The sequence below is a fragment of the Telmatherina bonti genome, assembly GCF_933228915.1.
Source record: "Telmatherina bonti genome assembly, chromosome: 6".
Lineage (NCBI taxonomy): Eukaryota > Metazoa > Chordata > Actinopteri > Atheriniformes > Telmatherinidae > Telmatherina > Telmatherina bonti.
The window spans coordinates 17,056,026-17,077,414 of NC_136624.1; the positions used below are offsets into that span (position 1 = coordinate 17,056,026).

General features: G+C 38.6%; 1 protein-coding gene across 1 annotated transcript; it reads right to left on the minus strand.

Moving 5' to 3' along the window:
• Nucleotides 1-9,035: 9,035 nt before the first annotated feature.
• On the minus strand, nt 9,036-19,178 carry tgm8 (transglutaminase 8; the record flags this gene model as incomplete). Its single annotated transcript, XM_079241983.1, has 14 exons — nt 9,036-9,183; nt 9,582-9,715; nt 10,063-10,226; nt 10,361-10,535; nt 12,056-12,162; nt 12,374-12,500; nt 12,607-12,722; nt 13,919-14,028; nt 15,213-15,348; nt 15,701-15,878; nt 16,472-16,597; nt 18,470-18,588; nt 18,726-18,980; nt 19,115-19,178. The coding sequence occupies 14 exons, from the start codon at nt 19,176-19,178 to the stop codon at nt 9,036-9,038; spliced, it is 1,959 nt and encodes a 652-aa protein (XP_079098109.1).
• Nucleotides 19,179-21,389: the final 2,211 nt, after the last annotated feature.

A 21,389-nucleotide genomic window follows, 5' to 3' on the forward strand; every position in this document is an offset into this window, starting at 1 on the left:
GTTGGGATGCAGAAGCTTCAGCATTGGATGTGGCTCTGCAGCTGGGGGTCCAGACAACGAAGGGATCAGTTCAGACCGTGGTTTCTTTGGGCGGACACTACAAGGGGTGTATGATCCTGGGTTTCCTGATGTTATTGGGTGATTCTCCAGCTTTTCAGACATTTTGCAGAGGTCTTTCTGAGTCCTGCTGATATGATTTTTTGGTTTTTGACTTTCTCCCTGATGACAGGACTGATTTAGGTTTCTAGGCCGAGCATCAGCAACTTTAGTCTCTGGTGATAGAAGACTGGATTTTTCAGCTTTACTAAGAACCAAAGGTTCTGCAGTGACTTCCACTGGTATACCTGATCCAAGTGTTACTGAAGAAGTCTCCAGGTTTCCAGGTTCCTTGCAAACATCAGTGATGGTGTTGTCTCTCTGAACATGGTTGTTGTGATCTTCACGGTTTTTTGTCTGGAGAGTGTTCAACAACGTAGCAGAGTAGGACTTACCATTGTTCTGGACATTTGATGTATCTTTAACCAGCTTTGGTAACTGAGGAAATTCCTCAAGAGAGTCATCATAGGTTTTGTCCGTGGATTTCAATTGCAGATCCCAGACAGGCACCATAGATCTATTTTTCCTGGATTTCTCGCACCAATTTTTTATGGTTTGATGTTCTGTTCCACTTTGTTCCTTGATTAGCTTGACTTCTTGTGATCCAGGTGTTTTACTTTCTGATGTTGGTTTAATGGTAGTCTGTACAGACTGCTCTGCAAATGCTTGTTCAGAAAGGATTGCTGCAGGTTGGGGAATGTGGTTTGCAACAGATGTACTGACGATACTGTCAGCTGCAGTCACAGATGGACATTGATCAGGTTCTCGGACCGAAGGCTGTGCAGGTAAATCATTCCCAGGACTGTCCAGTTCAGCCTTTGTGTTGTCTTTTTGTTGCTGGTCTATTGGACTCTCTGTCTGAAGACAGGACTGATTTGGGTTTTCTGGAGTAGGCAGAACATCAGCACCTTTAGTCTCTGAAGATGGATGACTAGAAGTTTCCTCATGCTGAACATGTGAACTTGGTTTTGTAAGAACAAAAGGTTCTGCTAGAAGTTCCACTGGAATTTCACATCCTGGGCTTCCGAATGTTATTGGGGGGTCCAGGTTTCCAGATTTCACTGATGAACTTTTAGCAAAGTTTGGTGCTTGAGGAGAGGGTATCTCAAAGATGGGTACCAATGGTTTACGTCTCCTATCTTTCTTACCATGCTTGATTTTTGTCTGATCTCTTTTAAGCTGTCCTTTGCTCTTACAATGTTCCTCTGCTTTCCTTGGCTGCTTTGTGTTTGTCAGGAGTTCAGCAGGGATTTCTGAGCCTGGGCCTCCAAATGTTATTTTCTGGGGATTCTTCAGGGGTTGAGATTTCTTGGAAACCTCTGTCTTGTCCCTCTGAACCTCCTTTTTGGGATGTTTAGATGTTTGTTTGTTGTCCTGACAAAGGGGCTGGTTTGCATTTGCAAAAGCTTCTACTGAGATTTTGGATTCTGGGCCTCCAAATGTTGTTGGACGGTTCTTCAGGTTTTTAACCTTTGAGGGATTCTCCACAGAGTTTGATCCCAGAAGAGACTCATCTGTGGCTTTAAGTGGCACCTCACAGAGAGGTACCAATGATGTATGTTCCTTGACTTTCTTGTACTGTTGGATTTTATCTTGGTCTTCATTTACACTTGCCTTCATGGTGGGAATATGCAGTTCTTTTATATCACAAGGTTTCTCTGCTAGAGACTGATTTGTGTTTGCACAAGAGTCCTTGCAAACATCAGTCTTGGTGTTGTCTGTATTTCTCTTATGGGCTTCAGATGTTTTTGTTGGCAGTGCAGGAAAGTCTTCATTATTCAGCAAAACACCAGAGCTGGACTCACCTTTTTCCTGAAGAGTTGATGGACCTTTAGATAGTTTTGGTAGCTGAGGAAACTCGTCAAGATAGTCATCATAGGTTTTGCCCATCGAGTCTAGGTGCAGATCCCAGACAGGCCCTGTAGATGAACGCTTCTTTTTCTTGCGTCGTTTCTTTTGCTGTTCATATCCACATGCATTTGGTTCTTCAATGAAGAACTTCATATCTTGCACAGTTTTCCATTTATTTTCCATTGTTAAAACAAACTGATCTGTTTCCTTTCTTCAAAGACTGAAATCGGGATGCGTACTGAGGTGTGTTCTCAAAGTGTTCTGACTTGATAAAAGCAGGGGGTATTTATAGGAATGCTCTTGTCACAAAGAATCTTAAAGTCATCAAAGCAAACTAAGCTCCGCCCTTCAACTGAACATTCTATGACTGTTGCTAAGCAACACCAAATTGTTCTCCTGCTTTCAGATGATTCTATCAAAGATTACAAGACTTGTTTGTATGTTGCCTGGCAACAGCTGCAACTCAGTCTCAGCCATAGACCATGTATGAAAGATGGACTGACCATCCGGCGGTTAAAAGTGAAGCTGATGCGGAAGTGCATAAACTGCAGTTCCCCCTTCATCCACTAGGTGCTGGCTGCAAACCAGAGCAAATCCCCATACACTCCCATGTTAAAAAAGCCAACTTCACAACAGAAATAAACATGTTTACAACCTGGTTTTCTAACTTGCTCGTTTAAAAGTAATTTAATCTCAAATTCTGCATATTTAGGGGCGTGTCATTTTGATTGACAGGTACCCAATCTCCTGCTTCAAGTAAGAAGAGCATAGAACAACCGCAGTTTTTAGCCAGTTAGCAATGTGACTTAGCTTTAGCCCGCTTATCTCCAGGTTAGCTCATGTAGCCCCGATACAGTGCTCTTGAGTGGAAGTTTGAATATTAGAACAGCAAATAGTTTCTAAAAAGAAAAAAGAGGTTAACTTGTCTAAAATTGTTTCATTGTTAATTTGCAAAGTTTACCAGTAGTTCATATGTTTATCTGCAGTTTGTATATCTTTCCAATGTTCAGTCATTAATTTATGTATAAGAAAATAGTGCTACGTTTGAACACAATCTAACTTGGTTATGTCGGACAGGATGTTTTGTCATCTTTGTGTGCTCATTGGTTATTGCTGAGCTGTCAGACCAATGCAGAAGGTGAGAGTGGCAGGACTAGATAGGACTATTGCGTTCACCGTAGGAGGACAACACGTTTTGATGAGAGTAAAGAGAGGCTGACGGAGAAAACAAGTGTCTGACCCAGATGACGATGAATGCTGAGTTTACCGTTGGTGTAGAACTTTGTAACTCTGAAAGAAGGTAACTGCTTCTTTTTGTTTTGCTTTGAACTGCTTTAGCACAGGACAGAGTGATTAGATTATGTATAAGCTAAAAGCAGTTAGCTGTTAGCAGGGGCGTTTCCAAGACTTGGGAACATTAGGGGCTGAGTCCACATCTTCGTAGAGGAATCGTTGTGAACCAACGCAATAACAAATGCTTTTTATTTAAGCTTTCTAGTCTGTTCTGTCTTGGTCCTCTTTAAGATTTGCCAGATTTGAGTTTTTTTGTTTTAATCGTAATTAATGACACCAAAAGCTCAACTTAAAAGGAAACTGACCTTTGCAACATAGGCTCAATAATCCTGTTTAATTATGAAACATGCTACTCAGTGGTTTAGATCCTTTCTGGATAGTTGGATATTATGTCCGCATGCAAATATTTGTGTATATGATAAATCTGGAATCAAACAAAACAACATTTTATTCTTTGTAAATCTTGGAAATGCAAAGCGACAGGACAGTTCACTCAACCATATGTTAGTTAAGCATTCAAAGTAAATCAAATCATTAAATTAAATGCTGAAAATTTCTATCAGGTAGCCTAATCTTGTTCAACAAAAAGACAAATCCTTTTGCACTGCATACCAGGACCTTTGTCTCCCAGCAGTCTGACCAGCACTCATCTACGCCGGACCCTCCTGTCTGATTTACCACTTGTGTTATTTATGTCATGTCTGCTATTCTATTCTATTCTATTCTATTCTATTCTATTCTATTCTATTCTATTCTACAGTCAATTAGCAGACGCTTTTATCCAAAGTGACTTACATGTGAGAGTGAGAACAACACAAGCATGAAATCAAACAGGAGAGGACATCATAAAAAGGTGCTGGTGGACTGCTGGATTCCAGTTGGACGTTGGTCTTGACATGTAGTGCTACAGGCTTTTTTTTTTTTTTTTTCTTACCTGTTCCACAATATTTCCATTGCTAAAATACAAAGAACGCTAAGTGACAGTAGTAGTAGAGGTAAAAATCATATTGACGAATCTCCACATGAATAACTGCAAACATAAAATACACCCCAGTCTGGTGGTCGACTCTGATTTGGCCCTCCCAGTCTCCAACAGCCCCTCTTGAAGCAACCCACACATACAAGACCACCATCCTCATTAATACATATACACCAAACAGCTGAGATCATGATTAGACTTGCTTTCTATTCCAAATATATTGTAAAGCAACATAAGATGTAAAATCTGTCTTTAACAGCTGGACTTTACCTGCTGAACAGCCAGAGAGCTGCAGGTAAACAAATTAGTAAATATTATAATAAAGCTGTTTATTTTCTATCTGCATTTGAACTGAAGTTGTATCTAGATGTTCACACTGATGTTAAAGCTGTTTTCATCTACAACAACACGACGAACACGTGCACATATGCACACACACACTCACAGCAGCACCTCCTCCTTAATGGTTTTGGGAAATTCGGGAGAATTTCCAGTCTCACACACACTTCCCCACTGGATTTAACGCAAATGTGTGTAACAGAAAAATACCAGGCTAACGGTTTAGCATAACTAGCTTAAACTTGGAAGTATCAGTACTGTCACGAATTATCTGCCTCATGTTCACGTTATTTTGAAGACATACAGAGTTTAAATGTTTGTTTACTTGCTTCATGTGTTGCCCAGAGACTGGCTGTCCAGTGGCAGCTAAAGTTTTTTTTTCTCCTCTTTAAAAAAAAATGTCTGAAATGTCTTTTAACCACTGATGATGTCCGCTCTAATTCAAAATAATAGCGGAGTTCAGATTAAGACGAAAACTCCAGACTTTCAGCCAATAAAACACGGAGGTGTCCCAGCTTCCATAAATCTCTTATGTGATTGGTCACATTGTTGTATCTTTGTTGCATTCACTGAAGCTAGGAAATTACAAAACTATCTTCTTATTAACTTCATACAGCGGCTCAATTAATGTAAGCTTATTTCTTCTGGGCTGAAAATTCATTCAGGGCTTGATGAAAAATGTTCGGGGCTCGAGCCGGGAATGCCCGGGTCAGGTGACGCCAATGGCTGTTAGCATATTAGCACAGTGCGATGCCTAATTGTATGTGTGAAGCATTTTTGTCATTTATGTAAGCCACCTTGTGATGAACTCTTGATTTGAATATATGAATATGGTCAAGTAAATGCACAAAGAGTATTTGCATGGTCCCAAAGGGAGAGGCCGGGGAGATTTTTCTTGGACTTTGTGTGGGGCATAGAAAATCCGAGTTCTGGCTTATAGCACACCACGTGGAGGACGCAGCTCTCAGAGACTGTGCGCACCACCCATTCTGCATATCCCTTTCCATCCCTCACCATACTGATCCAACTCCTGCAGGCTTAACCGACTGAAACAAGGTTGTGAGTAACAAAAACTGTTTTGCACGTGCCATTTTATTTTATAATTTAATTTATAATTTTTCAGACTTATTTTCACAACAGTTTAAAGGCTGGTGTTACTTTATTTGCTAACTATACGTATCCAACGTCTGTGAAACATGTGATTTATTTTCACTTTCTATTTTTTTATTTTGTTGGAGTGTAATAAATGAAGTGGATCTTTTAATTGTTTCACAAAAGTTAATGTGAACCTTTTAATAATATGTCATCCTTCTTAAGTTGTTAGCATTTGTCAGGTTTTAACTACATTTTATTAAAGTGGAGGCACGAGACTTAGTTTATGGAAACTGGTAAGGCACACAGGTGTTACTAGAAAAAAAAAAAGAAAAGAACCCAGAATACCTAGTTATTTGTTTAAAAAAAAGAATCCAGGGCCCTGCCCATAGTATCATAACATCTGTTTAGCTAAGAGTTACATGGGATGGGTGTTACACTCAGTAAGCTCTTAGCTGCAGCTCAGAGTTCGCTGGATGTCAATTTTCCGCCATGACGCTCACAGTGCCCCTCTCAGCTCCACCTCTTTGCCCTTATTTGTATGTTCCGAGCAAGACGACACGTATGCCCCTTCCAAGATGGCAATGGTAGGAACCGCCCACCGAGCTTCAATTCAGCTCTTCAGAAACCTATGGGGGATGTCATGGAGGCTCCGTCCATCTTTTTATATACAGTCTATGGGTGTTAAGTGGCTAAAGACCGCGGTTGTTCTACGTTTTTCTTACTTGAAGCGGGAGATTGGCTACCTGTCAATCCAAAGGATCTTGCCCCTAAACTGCAATTTTGTGCACTTCCGCATAGGCTTCACTTTTAACCGCCAGAGGTTCCCGCTTGGATAGGACACATTGTGGTTCGTGTCATAAAGCGATACCAGGGTCTTACCTTGGTGACATTGTTTCCCAGTGTACAGTGGCTGACAGAAACACTGTCCAAATCCATCTGAACCCTTATCACACACTCCATGCTCACAGTCACACACTGTTACGTACAAAGAGAAAGTATCTTTATGAACATAGTCGTTCAGTTTGTTACATGCTTTAGTTCCTGTTGTTTGACTTATTTATCCGACAAAGAAATATGCAAAAAAAGAAAATCGGATATGAAACAAATGTGTTGGTAAAGCTGTAATTTGCTGTGAAAAAATTGCTTAAGAGAAAGTGATCATTTTGTCCAATCTGAGTTACTGTACAACAACAGTGGAATATTATCACAGACAGTGTTTTATCTATAATAAGTGCATCAAATCAATGTATACTAAAATGTGCATATTGATGCAGCTCGACTTATATTTACAAAGTGAAAATAAAAGAACATATTTCCACTTTTCACTAGATGCTAAATCCATTACAAAACAATTCTAGGCATGAATGTGATTAATAAAGTTATTTTAGTCAAACACATGGGGAATGTGAGATATTGAAACTGAAAACATTTGTAGAGGTCAGAAAAGACCTTTCATATCTCAGCTCTCCTGCAGGTTGTAGAGATGCTGTTGTCCATATAAGACATCATTGTAACAGCTCAGAGGCCAGAACGTCAATGAAGCCTACCTTTCTCACATTTTGATCCATAGACATTTGGATTCTTACACTCCTGACATACAAAGCCAGAGAAACCCTCCTCAAGAAAGAGAAATCATGTTTTTTATCAAACGATTTAAACTTGTAACATTGCAGCTTCTCTGTGATTGTTTTTTTTTTTTTTCAAATAAAATTTATTTTTATCAATTGTAAAATGTAATTTTAAGCATTTCAATACAGGCAGCAATACAGGGCTTGGGGGCTGGGCTAGTTCTGAGTTCCAGTTGTTTTTGTATAGGAATTTTTACTGGATATGACGGTTCTCATTTGTCTGAATGGAAAACTCATAACGATGCAGGATCCAGAATCACAGATGGCTGCGCCCATTATCACCTGAAGTTCATTGATGTCTTTATTGCATTTCTTTCTAAACAAGTTTAATTGTCTCAATTGTTAAAAATATTGTTTTACTTATTCAGAAGTGAAAATCATGAGAAAGTTTTCTTGCTTAAAATCTCATGATGCATCATTGGTTCATACGGTGGGTCTCAGCTCGGTTTAACACCTGATCATACACAAGATCTTCTGCTGCATCAACATCTGATTTCTTTGACTTCCGTAAAATCTCCATCTGTAACTTTCAGTAATGTCAGCTGCAGGAGGATTAGTTAGTCTGTCAGCAGTATTGAATGAGACTCAAGCATTATTGCTGTTCTTAGCAATGATGTCAGAAAAGAAATATCATTTCTCACCTCCACATTATAAATCCCCAGTCTCTTTTCATGGATCTCAGTGAACCTGCAACTTTGTTTTCCGACAACTGTGTTGATCTTTTTGATGTTTTCTTTTATCAGTTCTTACCAGCATTTTCCATGTTTTTGGTAAGGATCCACCTTGTTGGGAGCAGAAACATTAATAATAGAAGACTTATGTAAAGTAAATAATAATCGGCTTGTCTGTAAGGTTGACTGAGACACCACTGCAAGCTGGTAATGTCAATGAGTAGTCTTAATAAATCTGCATATTAAAGGTGTGACGAGTAAAAGCAGGAATCCAAACAGATGTGACAAGATGGGTAGAAACCTCAAAGGAGAAAAAGAGGACAAAGCAAGACAAGAAACATTACATTTCCAAAAGGTAAATACTATCACTCAATTAGCTCCCATTATTCCCCAAATCCAAAATAAATTAGATTTCCTTGATTTTCACTTTTAATCTTATTGTTATATTTCACCAGTACATGTGGCTCTCTATTCTCTGATGTTTGTATCATGTAACTGAGTCCAAAATAATATCATTTTAATGCAAATATCCTGCATGCAGATCACTAAAGAAAATTATTCAACATCAATTTACTTAAAGACTCAAAACAAAAAAAATATAAACTGATGCAGATATAATTACATCAACATTGTCCTCAATGTTTTATCAATCTGATTGTGAAGCATAAATTCAGGTTAAGATGTACTTCAACAGGAGCATGACTTTCTGTTTGACAGGTTATGCATGGGAAATGATCATTTTAAAAGGAGTTACCTTTTTAAAAGTCTTAAATAAATGCTAATACTTGGCAACTTAAATAAAACAATTCATAAGATCATTTTAAAGCACTGCAAATATAACAACACTTTGAAATTAAATTTCACAATTCTTGGATGCACAGTCGGTTCCATTTATATGTCCCGTAACAAGATGGTTTTTCTCTTTCAACAAACAAACTTTAAATGAAACTTCTAGGAAATTATTTTCATGGCAGTACAAACAGTTTAAGTCTGAAAAATCAGTCAGCACCACAAATATAAGATAAAATAAACTAAAATAAAATACTGGAGCATCAAACATTTTTTCTAAACATGAACTAGATGTTATGACAGGACATTGACGGTGCAGCTGTCCTTTATGTCTCTGAAGGAGGAGCAGTCAAAGTCAACCATGAGAGTCCTCTCTCCGCTCTTGTAGGGGACAATGGGGAACTTGATACGAATCCTGCAGTTTGGAGGCAGATTTGGAAGTCTGTCGGAGACACAAAAGGGAAATCAGAAGCTGTTTAGTTAAAGTCTAGTATGTGGACTAACGTTTACATTATTATCAGCTGGTCTTTCCCAGATATTGAGCAGTTTGAAAGTTTTTTTGATTGGTCCGATTTTTAACCAAAATGTTGCAGATTTGAGAGATTTACTAAGTCAGTTCTATTAAATTTGTATTTATTTCACAAAATTAAAATCTGCATGAATCCTTGAAGTCGTTTAAATGAAAAACAAAAATCCAAGTGAAGGTTTCTCACTGATACTGACATTTACAAGACCTGAAAAGCACCGCAAACTCACAGAAAAATACACTGACAAAAAGCTGACATTATAAATGATTTAACCATTGCATCCCCCGTACCTGTATGTCAGACATTTACTCACTTGTAAGTAAGCTCGTCTTTTAAAAAGCCACTTCCAGAGATGGTCAGAGTGCAGTCCTTCAGTGTCTCCTCCACTGGGTTCATGAAAACCACTTCGAACCAAGTGTCATGGTTCACTCTGCTCTGGTCGAAAACCTGGAACGTACAAACACACATATTAATACCACATGTTTGGATTCTCCATTGATCCAATGCATTCTGTAGTCCCTTACCCTAACCATAACCACTACAACTGGATGCCTAATACTAACTATTACCCAAATTTAACTTAATTCTAACTCCATAACCAAGTATGAACCCTTAAAAATGACCTTCCCCACTTCCATATGATGTGGAAACTGGAATCAAGTCAGGTTTTTGACCAATCATGAAGAGAAGAGAACTAAATCCTGACTTTACGTGAATATATTCAGTCTATAAAACAAACATTCATGTATAGAAACACACTGTACAGAAGCAGAAAACCTGAGCCTGGTACAGACCCTGAGGGAGATTGGAGGGTCCTTCAACACGACATGGTTCTCAGCCAGGTAAATATTGTCTGGATGCTGTTTGTCTTTGACCATGACTGAAATAATCATGCTCCTACTCTCCACCATGTACTTATGGTAGGTTAAGAACGGGACCACAATGGGGATGGACAGATCTGGGGGAGACAAGAGAAAGGACTGTAATTGAAGCCAGTTTTCTTTCCCCATCCAAACATCTTCAACTTTCATCTGCCTGTGAAAATTAAAGCAACATATTTGTCTGGAAAGACAGACCCTGAAGAAGAGTCACCTTTTCCAGGCAGCAGAGTCTGCTCTGTCAGCTCAGCCTGGATGTTCCCAGCCGGCGTGCCGTTGTTTTTCATTGCCTGGACACTGATGTTGACAGACAGTTCCCTGGGAACGCTGCTGCTGCTGCTCAGCACCAGCTTTATTCTCACATCCTCACCGTTCACAGGCATGGACACCTGCCACAGAAACATGAAATTATACACAAACAGACTGACAAATTACACACATTTAAAACTATAGCGCAGAAACTGCAGTTATTAAACCTTAGCACATGGAGCCATTTCCTTAAGTGAATAACAATCAATGTGTCAGCCTTGTTGTTGCTTTTTGCAAAGTCCTCCTTAAATGAAGATGTTATGGATGCTTTCAGTTTCATTTAATTTTTATTTTATTGTATAATTTATTTCTAATTAGGCGTTAAAAAAAACTTCACTAAAAGGTTTGTCCTTATCATCTGTTAGAGACGTCTTAGTAATTTTTCTTAACACATCACTCTAAATGAGATTGTTTCAAGTTGATTTTCTTTCTTTCAAAATATTCAAAGAAAAGATGGATATAAAAAAAAACAGTTTAGGACACATTGGCTTGAATAAGGACATTTCTGTCTGAACATTTTGCCTTGATATCATCACCAATAAATATTCATCATGTCTTTTAAATAGAGCATCTTTTGAAACGCTTTCTTCTAACTGCCCCTGCGTGTTGGTCTCTTTCTGACCTGACACAGCCCAAATGAAAGAGGATCCAGACTGATTATCCTGCTGAAAAGTTCAAGAAAAAAATCTATGCAAGATCTATGAAATTTTCTAATTTGAACTTTTCCATCTTCTTATTGCTCCATCTCTCTGCTCCTGAAATGCAACTGAAGGGAAGAGACTCAGTGGGAGGGGGGACTTGTTATGTGATGAATGAGGACACACAGTTGTTATCTGTTGCAGACGTTTTCTTGCTGATGAAGAAAAATGTTGACATTCAGTGAATTTGACTGAAAAAAATGCTGAATAGGTTTTCATAAACATTCATATGATCCGGTGGATCAGACCATAAGATTTAACAAAAAGCATTTTTAGATCGGCTCAATATTTCTTGTTTAATGTTAAATAGGCTTCCAGGCGCATTGAGTGCTTATTTTGTATTATTTATTATAGTTATAATTTAATATCCTGGTTCATTTTAAATAAAAAACAGTTAATGTTTTAATTTTGTATAACTTTTGTAAGGCATTAACCCTGGTACAAGAGTGAAAAACTAAACCTTAAACTCTTGTTGTTGCAAGATCCTTTAATTTTCCAGAAAGCTGAGCTGAAGCAGGAAGAATGAAATAAAAGTCATACAATCAGTATCTTTCCCCTGACTTATGTTATACATTTAGCAAATCTAAGTGAGAACAAATACCCCAAAAGTATTTTTTCCATATTTTCTGGCTTCTTGTTTTGCATTAATTCTATTGTTTTGTTTGTTTGTTTTACCTTTTATAACGTAAGACAGAAAGTGGGACTTTTTGGGAACAGATATGGAGGAAACAGCAATGAACAGCTTTCTGAGGCTGTTTCTTCCAAGCATCCCAAACATATAAGACACCCAAAGATTTTTTAAATGGGCTTCATGTAACGAAGGCTAGGAAAAAAAACAAAAAAAAAAAAACAACTCACACATCAACAGAAAAAGGCAGATAAAACTTGCTTCTGGCATGTACCTCACTAAACCGGATGACCAGTTGTGGTGGAGGGACGGTATCTTCTCTGATTTCATTTTCTAAACCTTCAAGGGCATATTTGAAGACCATCCTCTCCTCTTCTGATCCTGTAAGGATGCTAATTCAGTCAATCATGACAGAAAACTAAGGCTTGATGACATGTCAGTATATTTAGAGTCATCATTTAGTTTCACGTGAAAGCTGAGCGATCCACCTAGTAATGAGAAGAAAAAGAGCTTCACAATATACTTTTAAAATCAAGACTTTCAGTGATTCCTGAAGTTTGTGGATCTGTGTGGGATCTATGTGGGACATTACCTTCTCTGTGCTTGTAGGTGTCGGTGATGTCCACCCTTCTATTGGAGCCAAGCGACTTGGTGGAGATATTCTGTCCCACTGTTTTGGTGTCAGAAAATATTTTCACCATTGAATTATCAGCTTTAACCTGATAAGACACACAAAACACAAAACCAAAAACAAACAATCCATCAGTGAGGGCTGTAGTATTTATTAAAAGTGGTACAGTTGAAGCAATAGCTCTGCTGACTGACCAGCCAGAAATTGCAGTCAGCATTGACCTCAGCGAAGACAAACGGGATGTCGTATTTCAGATTAGTATGCCCGTTCAGGATGGCGACTACTGGGGCTGGACCGCAACAGTACACACCTGCAGGGGGACGAGAAACATATTATACCTTCATTTATCCTTCAACAGCTTTCAAAGCTTTTGCTCAAATTTATTATTTTAAATTTAGTAAAAAATTGGTTACTGCATTCAGGATAATATCCTGAGTCAATCGTGTCCAAATGAAACGTTGAATTTAAGTTGAAACACACTGGGTTTAATAACAGTGGCGTTATAACAGTGGCATTACTGCTGCTGCAAAATATACTCACATAAAAAGTAAAGTATTTCTGTGTGCTAAGCGAGCGTAGGCTAAGTACAATACTCTTTTACATGAATGTAGGTTATTTAGAATATTTTCTATCTAAAAAACTGTAATTTGTTTGGTCATTCAAAGCATAAATGGTTTCATAAATACTCATGAAACCAGTTACTTTAAACAGGGCTGTTTGGAGAGTGTTGAGAGGGGTCCTGTTTGTGATCCTGTTTGGTTTTGGTATTTTACTAAACCATTGTGATACAGAAACTCAAATCTAAAGTGATCTGATCTTTATTTGGTACTTTAAACAATTAAAAACAAAAATAAAAAAAAAAATAAAAAAAATAAAAAAAGATATATATATATATATATATATATATATATATATATATATACATACATACACATATTAATAATTCTATTACATATTTAACCTTTATTACTGTGTGATGTGTCAAAATTGTTGTAGTATAGTTTTTTTTTTTGTTAGTTTTTTGTTTTTTTTTACCACAAAGTGATGCAAAAGATCTCAAAAACTGTATCAAACATAATATTATGAGGTCTCAATACTCACAAATGCACACTTTCTGTTTCACAAATGAAAAAAAAAAAAAAACTCAGATTGCTGATCTGGCCTCAAAAGATACAAACAGCTTTTTAGGGTTACAATGTTATATTTTGAATTAATATGTTTGATCCCGTATTAAAGTGGCAACAATTCTCAGCTTTAATTTGAGTCAGTTTTCATTGATACCAGATAAACTTTGAATGAGAAATAACAATTTTAAACTAAGTAACCAAATAGCAAAGATTAAAAAATAATGTCTTCAAGTAATACTTCAATTAAAAAAAAAAAAAAAAAAATTAAAAAGAAATAATTTCTCATCAGTGGGGTCAGCATGAAGAATAAATGCAAGAAACAAATTCATCAGAGGAAAGAAAAGAAGATGTATGGACACACAGAAGGAAAATCTCCTACCATCACTCCTTTCCTGAGGTGTAGGATCCAGAACCTGCCAGCCATCATATCTGCCATCTTTCGCCAGGTCTGGTCGCCTCATCCACCCCTCCACCCACACATGGAAGTTCCTTAAAGCAAAACACAACACATTCAGGTTGTAGGTTATGCGCTGTTATGAGTGAAAGAGTTTATTATTAATACAAATTAAACAATAATCGATGTGATAATATCTGTGGGCTGGAGTACACACCAACTTGATTTGAAATTAAGTGCACACACACACGCACACACACACAAAAGGTATACTGGTTTGTTATCAAAATCATGTTCAATCTTTTAATGCCGTGCCAGTCATGTATTTATAGATTAACATGCACTGATCTCTGACATTCACCCAAGAACAAATATTAACCCCACAACACATATTTGTAGCAACAATGGGAAAAAAAATTTTTTTTTAAACCAGTAGTTATTTTTTGGCCCTTTCACAAAATGTAAAAAACATATAAATGAATAAAATGCATGTATTACAGTGAATTGTGATTACTGCATGATGGATCAGAATTATTTTAGGCAACGTTTCCGCCAGTAGGCAGGCTGTGTACGTCTGAGTTTTCAGCAAAGTTTTTACACTGATACTATTGATTAAAAACCACTGATTTCCTTTTTTTTTTATACAGTACCAAGTGATATCCAGGCTAACAACCAATACCTGTACAAAACTTTATATGTTTGAAAAAATCTAAATAAAACCTATTTATTTGAAAATGTGGAGATTCTTCACACTTCTTATGAAACTCCACATTTTCTCCATCTGTACACTCTGTGCGTGCAGACAGTTCCATGTCTACACGCACAGAGATGATATGTGTGTTGCTTTTTGGTGAACATGCACCAGTGCTTATAGCTACCTTACTGTCTTCTAAACACTAAAATTAAAATGATGCACAAGGCTGTCACTATTCGGTGCTGTAGGTCTCAAAAACAGTATCAGATATGTGGTATTAAAGCCTAACAGACAGTTTAAATGTTTTAAATGAGTGTTTATTCTGTTTGCTTATGCTTTATTGATAGTTATGTTATGTACCGGTAAATACCGTTTTTTTCTAAGGGACCCTAAATTCTTTGGTTCATAATAAACCTCACATGTTTAATGGACTTTGCTCATGTGAAAACTGGAAACAGTTGTGCCATGATGAAGATGAGATCCCAGTCAACATTTGATGAACAGAAAGGTTGGAAATGAGTGCCAAGGATTTGTTCTTCGCTATGTAAACTCTCAAAACAGGAAGTTCAAGCCTTTGTGTCTCACCAGATGCTGTCCGGGGAGTCTTTTTCTCTGACTCCATAGTCTGCGTAGTACGTGTCAATGGTCAGATTCTTGTTGGTGTCGTGACCAGACTGGAAGTTGCTCACCACTCTGCAGGGGATGCCCAGCAGACGCATCACTGGAACCAAAGACATTTTATTGTAGCTCCCAATATGGAGAAGCTTTAGTATAAAAAATTAGGTGCAGATTATGAAATTGCTTTTTTTTTGTTTTGTTTGTTTTTGTGGTCAAAGACTAATTTTAAGCATCTGCAATTAAAAGTAATAACATGAGAAATGTTGCATGACTGAGATGGTGAGATTGTCAAGCAATACTGCATTGTCAAATATTTGCTCCTGCTAGTAAACATTTGGCCATTTCTTATGATTTGCAAGCCCTCAAAATGTCTTTTTTATCCAAAATGAGAGGATTCTTTTCTTAACTTGAAGCAGGTATCTTTTCAACAGATGTTGTAAAAATGCAGTCATTACCTGAACACATTACACCAGCAAACACCCAACACTGGCCATACTTGACAGGTTGGAAATTGGAGTCCATCCAGCGTTTCAGGATGGTGTGGCTTCCACTCCAGTGAGAGGGTGAGACACCATCCAAAAAATTATTTCCCCAGTTACCTTGCAGGACACCATTGTCATTTTGGCTGTTAATCTGAAAGAAAAAACAAACAAACAAAATAAATGTATCTATTTTTCTTTCTACTATCAGCTCACATAAGAAGACAGTGAAGATTGGAGTTTAAAGCTCAACATTTTACTGGATCATCAAAGTTTATACCAGATTGCTTCATGTGGCCTTTTGATTCAAGGAGCTACAATTTATTTGTCACATTTAAAAGCAGATCTGAAAAAAATAATACTTTTGACTATTTTTCAAGTCTTCTGTAGTAAATCTTTGAATACCAAAGTGGAAACCAACCACCTTGAAAGCCCCTCTTCTATTGCTTCATTTGTGCTTAATACTGTGTCCAACAATAAAACAAAAAGAAATGTTGTGAGGCACCAGAACCTTTAAGTGAATCTATTATACAAACAAAATGCCACAGTAAGAGCTCCATGAGTGTCTGCATTCAGACCGCTTTTAGCTTCATCTAGTTCCACATAGCGCTCAAAATGTCACGATTCTAAAATACAGCATAGTTTAATTTTGGTAGAGAAAAGCAAAAAGAAAAAAAAAAAACTCATTAATGTCCCAACTTATTAATGGTTTATAAGGAGGTATGAAACATAAAGAAGTTGTCCTACCATGGCGCTGGTTATACGGCTGACATAGATGGGGTTAGAGTGAAGAGAAACACCATTATCTGTTTCACCCCAGTGGATGTTGCGCTCCAGGATCTTCAAACAGATTTTCACCATGTCATCTTCAAACTGGACAGAAAGAGAGATGCTGCTCCTAAACCATGGTTGGTTCATGGAAAAGTGGTGAAAAAAAAAAAAAAAAAAAAATATATATATATATATATATATATATATATATATATATATATATATATATATATACATACATATATATATATATATATATATATATATATATATATATATATATATATATATATATACACTACTCACAAAAAGTTAGGGATATTCAGCTTTTGGGTGAAGTTTCACAACAAGCCTAAAATGCATTCAAACCTGTACAGGTGAACTTAATGTGATCTTCTCTAAGCTTTTAAATGCACATGTCCAACTGTTAAATGTTTCAATAAATTTTGCACAAGTTGCTGTTCTCTAACAAGGAGCTTAACGGCAAAAATCACGGCAGGTGTGTGATCCTTGAATTGACCAATAAATGTCCTGGTTCAATTAGAGCTGGTGTTTAAACACTTGTCCTCATCATGCTGTTGACATTTTGACATCATGAGACCAAGACGACACCTAACAATGGAACAACAGTCCCTTGCCATTGCGATGCTTCAAACAGGACGTTCTCAGACAGAAGTGGCCACTGAGCTTGGAGTGTCACAGAGTGTCATCAGCAGGTTGCAACAGAGATATCGAGAGACTAGAAGAGTCACAGAAAGGCCTAGAAGTGGACGTCCTTTGGCCACATCCCGTGCTGATGACCGCTACATTGTGAACACTGCCCTAAGAAACCGGATGATGAATGCCACTCAACTCCAGGCACGTTTAAGAGAGGTGAGAGGCACCCAAGTGTCACGTCAGACCATTCGAAACCGTTTCCATCAGCGTGGTCTGCGTGCTAGATGACCTGCATGGGTACCTGACCACACCACCAGGCACAGGCATCATCGTCTTGCATGGGCCAGGGAGCATTTACGCTGGACGAGGAACCAGTGGGCCTCAGTGCTGTTCTCTGATGAAAGTCGATTCACACTGAGCAGAAATGATGGCCGGCAACGATTTTGGAGATGTCAGGGAGAGCGCTATGCATCAGCCACTGTTGTCACCAGGCGAGCTTTTGGTGGTGGCGGTGTTACAGTGTGGGCAGGGGTGTCCACTTGGTACAGAACTGCCCTACACTTTGTGAATGGTACAGTGACAAGCCCATACTACCTGAATAACATCATTAATCCAGTGATTGTGCCCCTACATGAACAGCACACGCCTAATTTCATCTTCATGGACGACAATGCTCCTGCTCATCGAGGCCGCATCATCAGGGAACGGCTGTTGGAGACTGGTGTACCTCAAATGGAATGGCCTGCACTCTCTCCAGACCTGAATCCCATTGAAAACCTGTGGGATCAGCTGAGCCGTCGTGTAGAGGCTCGAGACCCTGCACCCCAGAACCTCAATGACCTGAGGGCTGCCCTTCAAGAAGAGTGGGATGCCATGCCTCAGCAGGCAATAAGTTGCCTTGTGAACAGCATGAGACGTCGTTGTCAAGCTGTAATTGATGCTCAAGGGCACATGACGAGATATTGAGACGTTCAAATTTTTTGTTGTGGTGTAACTACCATTGTTGTTACCTTTTGTGTTGAATGAATTTTTTGAGATGAGGAAATCAGTAGTGCATCCTTCTACTTAAATGTCTTACTTTTATGATATTATATCACTATAGCATGAACATATTGCATTTTCCATAAATTTCACCTGAAAGCCAAATATCCCTAACTTTTTGTGAGTAGTGTATTTATATACATATATATATATATATATATATATATATATATATATATATATATATATATATATATATATATATATATATATATATATATATATATATTGTTTGTATACATGTTTGTTGTTTCTGTTTAACTGGATCATCTGTACCTGCCCGTAGTTCCAGTGCATTGGATCGATGTAGTTTCCACTACCTCTGTAGATGACACCGTGTTCATTCATCACATATTCTTGTTTTTCCGCCTCATCGGATAGATACACCAAATCATCTACAGAGAAATTAGTTTAATAACATGTAAATGTCCTGCATGATTAAAAGTATAAAAACTTATAAACATTAACATACCAACAGAAACAGATTTACAGGCAATGGAAAGCACACAGAGGAAAAATATGACAAACCTACCAGGACACCAGGGGTTGAAGAGCACCACCAGGTTTGTGAGCACCTTTTCTTCACCCTTGTGCTGTCCCGATAGCTTGTACTCCCCTATGGGGGTGTCAGCTGGTGATGTGATGCTTAGATTCAGGGTGCCTGTTTGTGGGGAAGAACTCTTCTGAAGCTCTGCCCACCAAACCGCGTTTGAAGACGGCGAACGATGCCCAGTGTCAGGGATACTAAAGTGGTACTTTGTCTCCTGGTTTTCAGATGGATATTTTACTGCAGAGAGGAACCACCAGAGATCAGGTGACAGTACTTTCCATGCACAGACTTTCACACATTCCAGTGTCTGACAGATTATTAATTCTAACAACTTCACAGCTTCATTTATGGGTCAGTATTCAGCTTTAAACTTGAGGTGGGCAAGATGGCGCCATTGCTAGGCAATGCGTCTGCTACCTGTCCGTTTTCACGCATTTTGGTAATTTTGCTTGTGACATTTTTTGCTGTGTCAACCTTGTCAAATAGTAGCTATGTCTCGGCTGCTATTCAATATGACAGACACACGTTGTTCCGCATCAAGGGACAAATGGAGAACTTTTGTGTTACCTGGGAAAGATACACTGAGTTTTTCCCCTCCAAAACTGGAGTGCTCCACGTCATCGACCGAGTACCTGTTGCTATCCAGACGCCGGGGCAGGAGAAGGAAGCGGGGCTCCAGGGCCGGTGTCCAGACCCGGCTAAAGAAGTGGCGATCCCGAAATCCTATCGTCTATCTGAGTGGTTTCGGTGCTGGGAGTGAACGGTGCCTGAGACCAATTCCAGTCTGCGATACGGAACAAGACGTGGCCAGTGCGTCATCGCTGATATGGAGCACCTCCGACCGGATATTTCCAGCACGGGACGCCCGTAAGCCTGCTCCTCGCGACTGTGTCTTGTGTCCGGTTCCCTGTCGAGCGGATTCCGCCATCCAGTCTGCGGGGCAGGCCCTGGGACGGAGCGCAACAGGAACGCGGGCCATCAGGTTTGGCTTGCTCAACGCTTGCTCGATTGCGAACAAAACTTTTACTCTGAATGACCTTTTCATTAAGGAGAATTTGGATATAATGTGCCTCACGGAAACTTGGCAGCGAGAAAATGAGTACTTTCATTTAAAGGAGCTGTGCCCCCCGGACTGCTCCGTGTTTGGGACGCCTCGGCTCGCGCGCCGTGGATGAGGACTTGCTTTCGTCTACAGGGACTCCTTTTGCTGCAGTCTGATGGACACGAACGCATACAACTCCTTCGAGCTTCAGATGTGTAAGGTTGGAAACACACACTCTTTTTATTGTGTTTTAGTATACCGACCTCCTGGTCCTGCTCGTCCATTTCTAGATGAGTTCAGTGACTTCTTATCATCTGTCATGAAATTGGAAAGCATTTTAATTCTCTGGGATTTCAATCTCCACGTTGATAACCCATCGTGTCCAATGGCGTCTGAACTGTTAGCACTTATGGACATGTTTAATTTTACACAGCACATTTCTGGACCTACACATCAAAAAGGCCATTCGTTAGATTTGTTTTTTTCTTATGGATTAAAGATTGATGAACTAAGTATTGAGGATTTTCAAATAAGTGACCACTGCTGTATCCTTTTTAACCTGTCTTTTTCATTGGTGCCAAATGACTCTAATGTAAACATCCAGAGACGCGTTCTTAATGAAGCAGCCATTAGTCGTTTCTCTGCTTCTTTAGATTTTTCTTCATTTGCAATGTGTGACAATGTGGAAACTTTTGTGACAAATTTTAATAGTCACTGCTTAACTGTTTTGGACACTGTTGCCCCCTCTAAAAGCACTCTTGCACATAAAAAGCCCTGTCCATGGATGAGTGAGGCTATTTGTAACTTTAAAAGAAGCTGTCGGAAAGTGGAGCGTTTGTGGAAAGCCACAAAATTAGAGGTACATAGACTTAATCTTAAAGAAATGATGTCGGAGTTAAATTAAATGATAAAAGTAGCTCGGTCAACTTACTTCTCAAATCTAGTGTCATGTAATAAGAAAAACTCTAAAATCCTGTTTGATACTATTGAAAACCTTGTTGTGCCTTCACCTCCACATGTTCCTGTGTATACACAGGAGGATTGCAATAACTTTTTAAACTTCTTTGTGTCCAAAGTGAAAGACATTAGGGCCAGCATCAGTCCTTCTTTAAATAACTTATGCCCTGTGTCAGATAGTGTTCGGATATGGTCCTCGTTCATTCCTGTCAGCCTGCAGAATGTGAATGCTTTAGTGGACATGATGAAACCTTCCTCAAGTCTGGCAGACATTCTACCGACATCTTTGTTTGTGAAGGTTTTTGATGTAGTTGGTCCTTGGGTTGTTAAATTGATCAATCTTTCATTGGAATCTGGCTCAGTCCCCAACTACTTTAAACATGCAGTGGTAAATCCCATCCTTAAAAAAACAAAATTAGATCCTGCGGAACCAAGAAATTATAGGCCCATATCAAAACTTCCTTTCCTTTATCCGAACACTATCTGACACAGGGCATAAGTTATTAGAGAAAGTAGTGGCTGAACAGCTAACTACATTTTTGGAAGAAAATGATTTTTACGAAAAATTTCAGTCAGGTTTCCGCAAAATGCACTCCACTGAAACTGCCTTATTGAGAGTTTCAAAGGATGTGATGATGGCCGCTGAC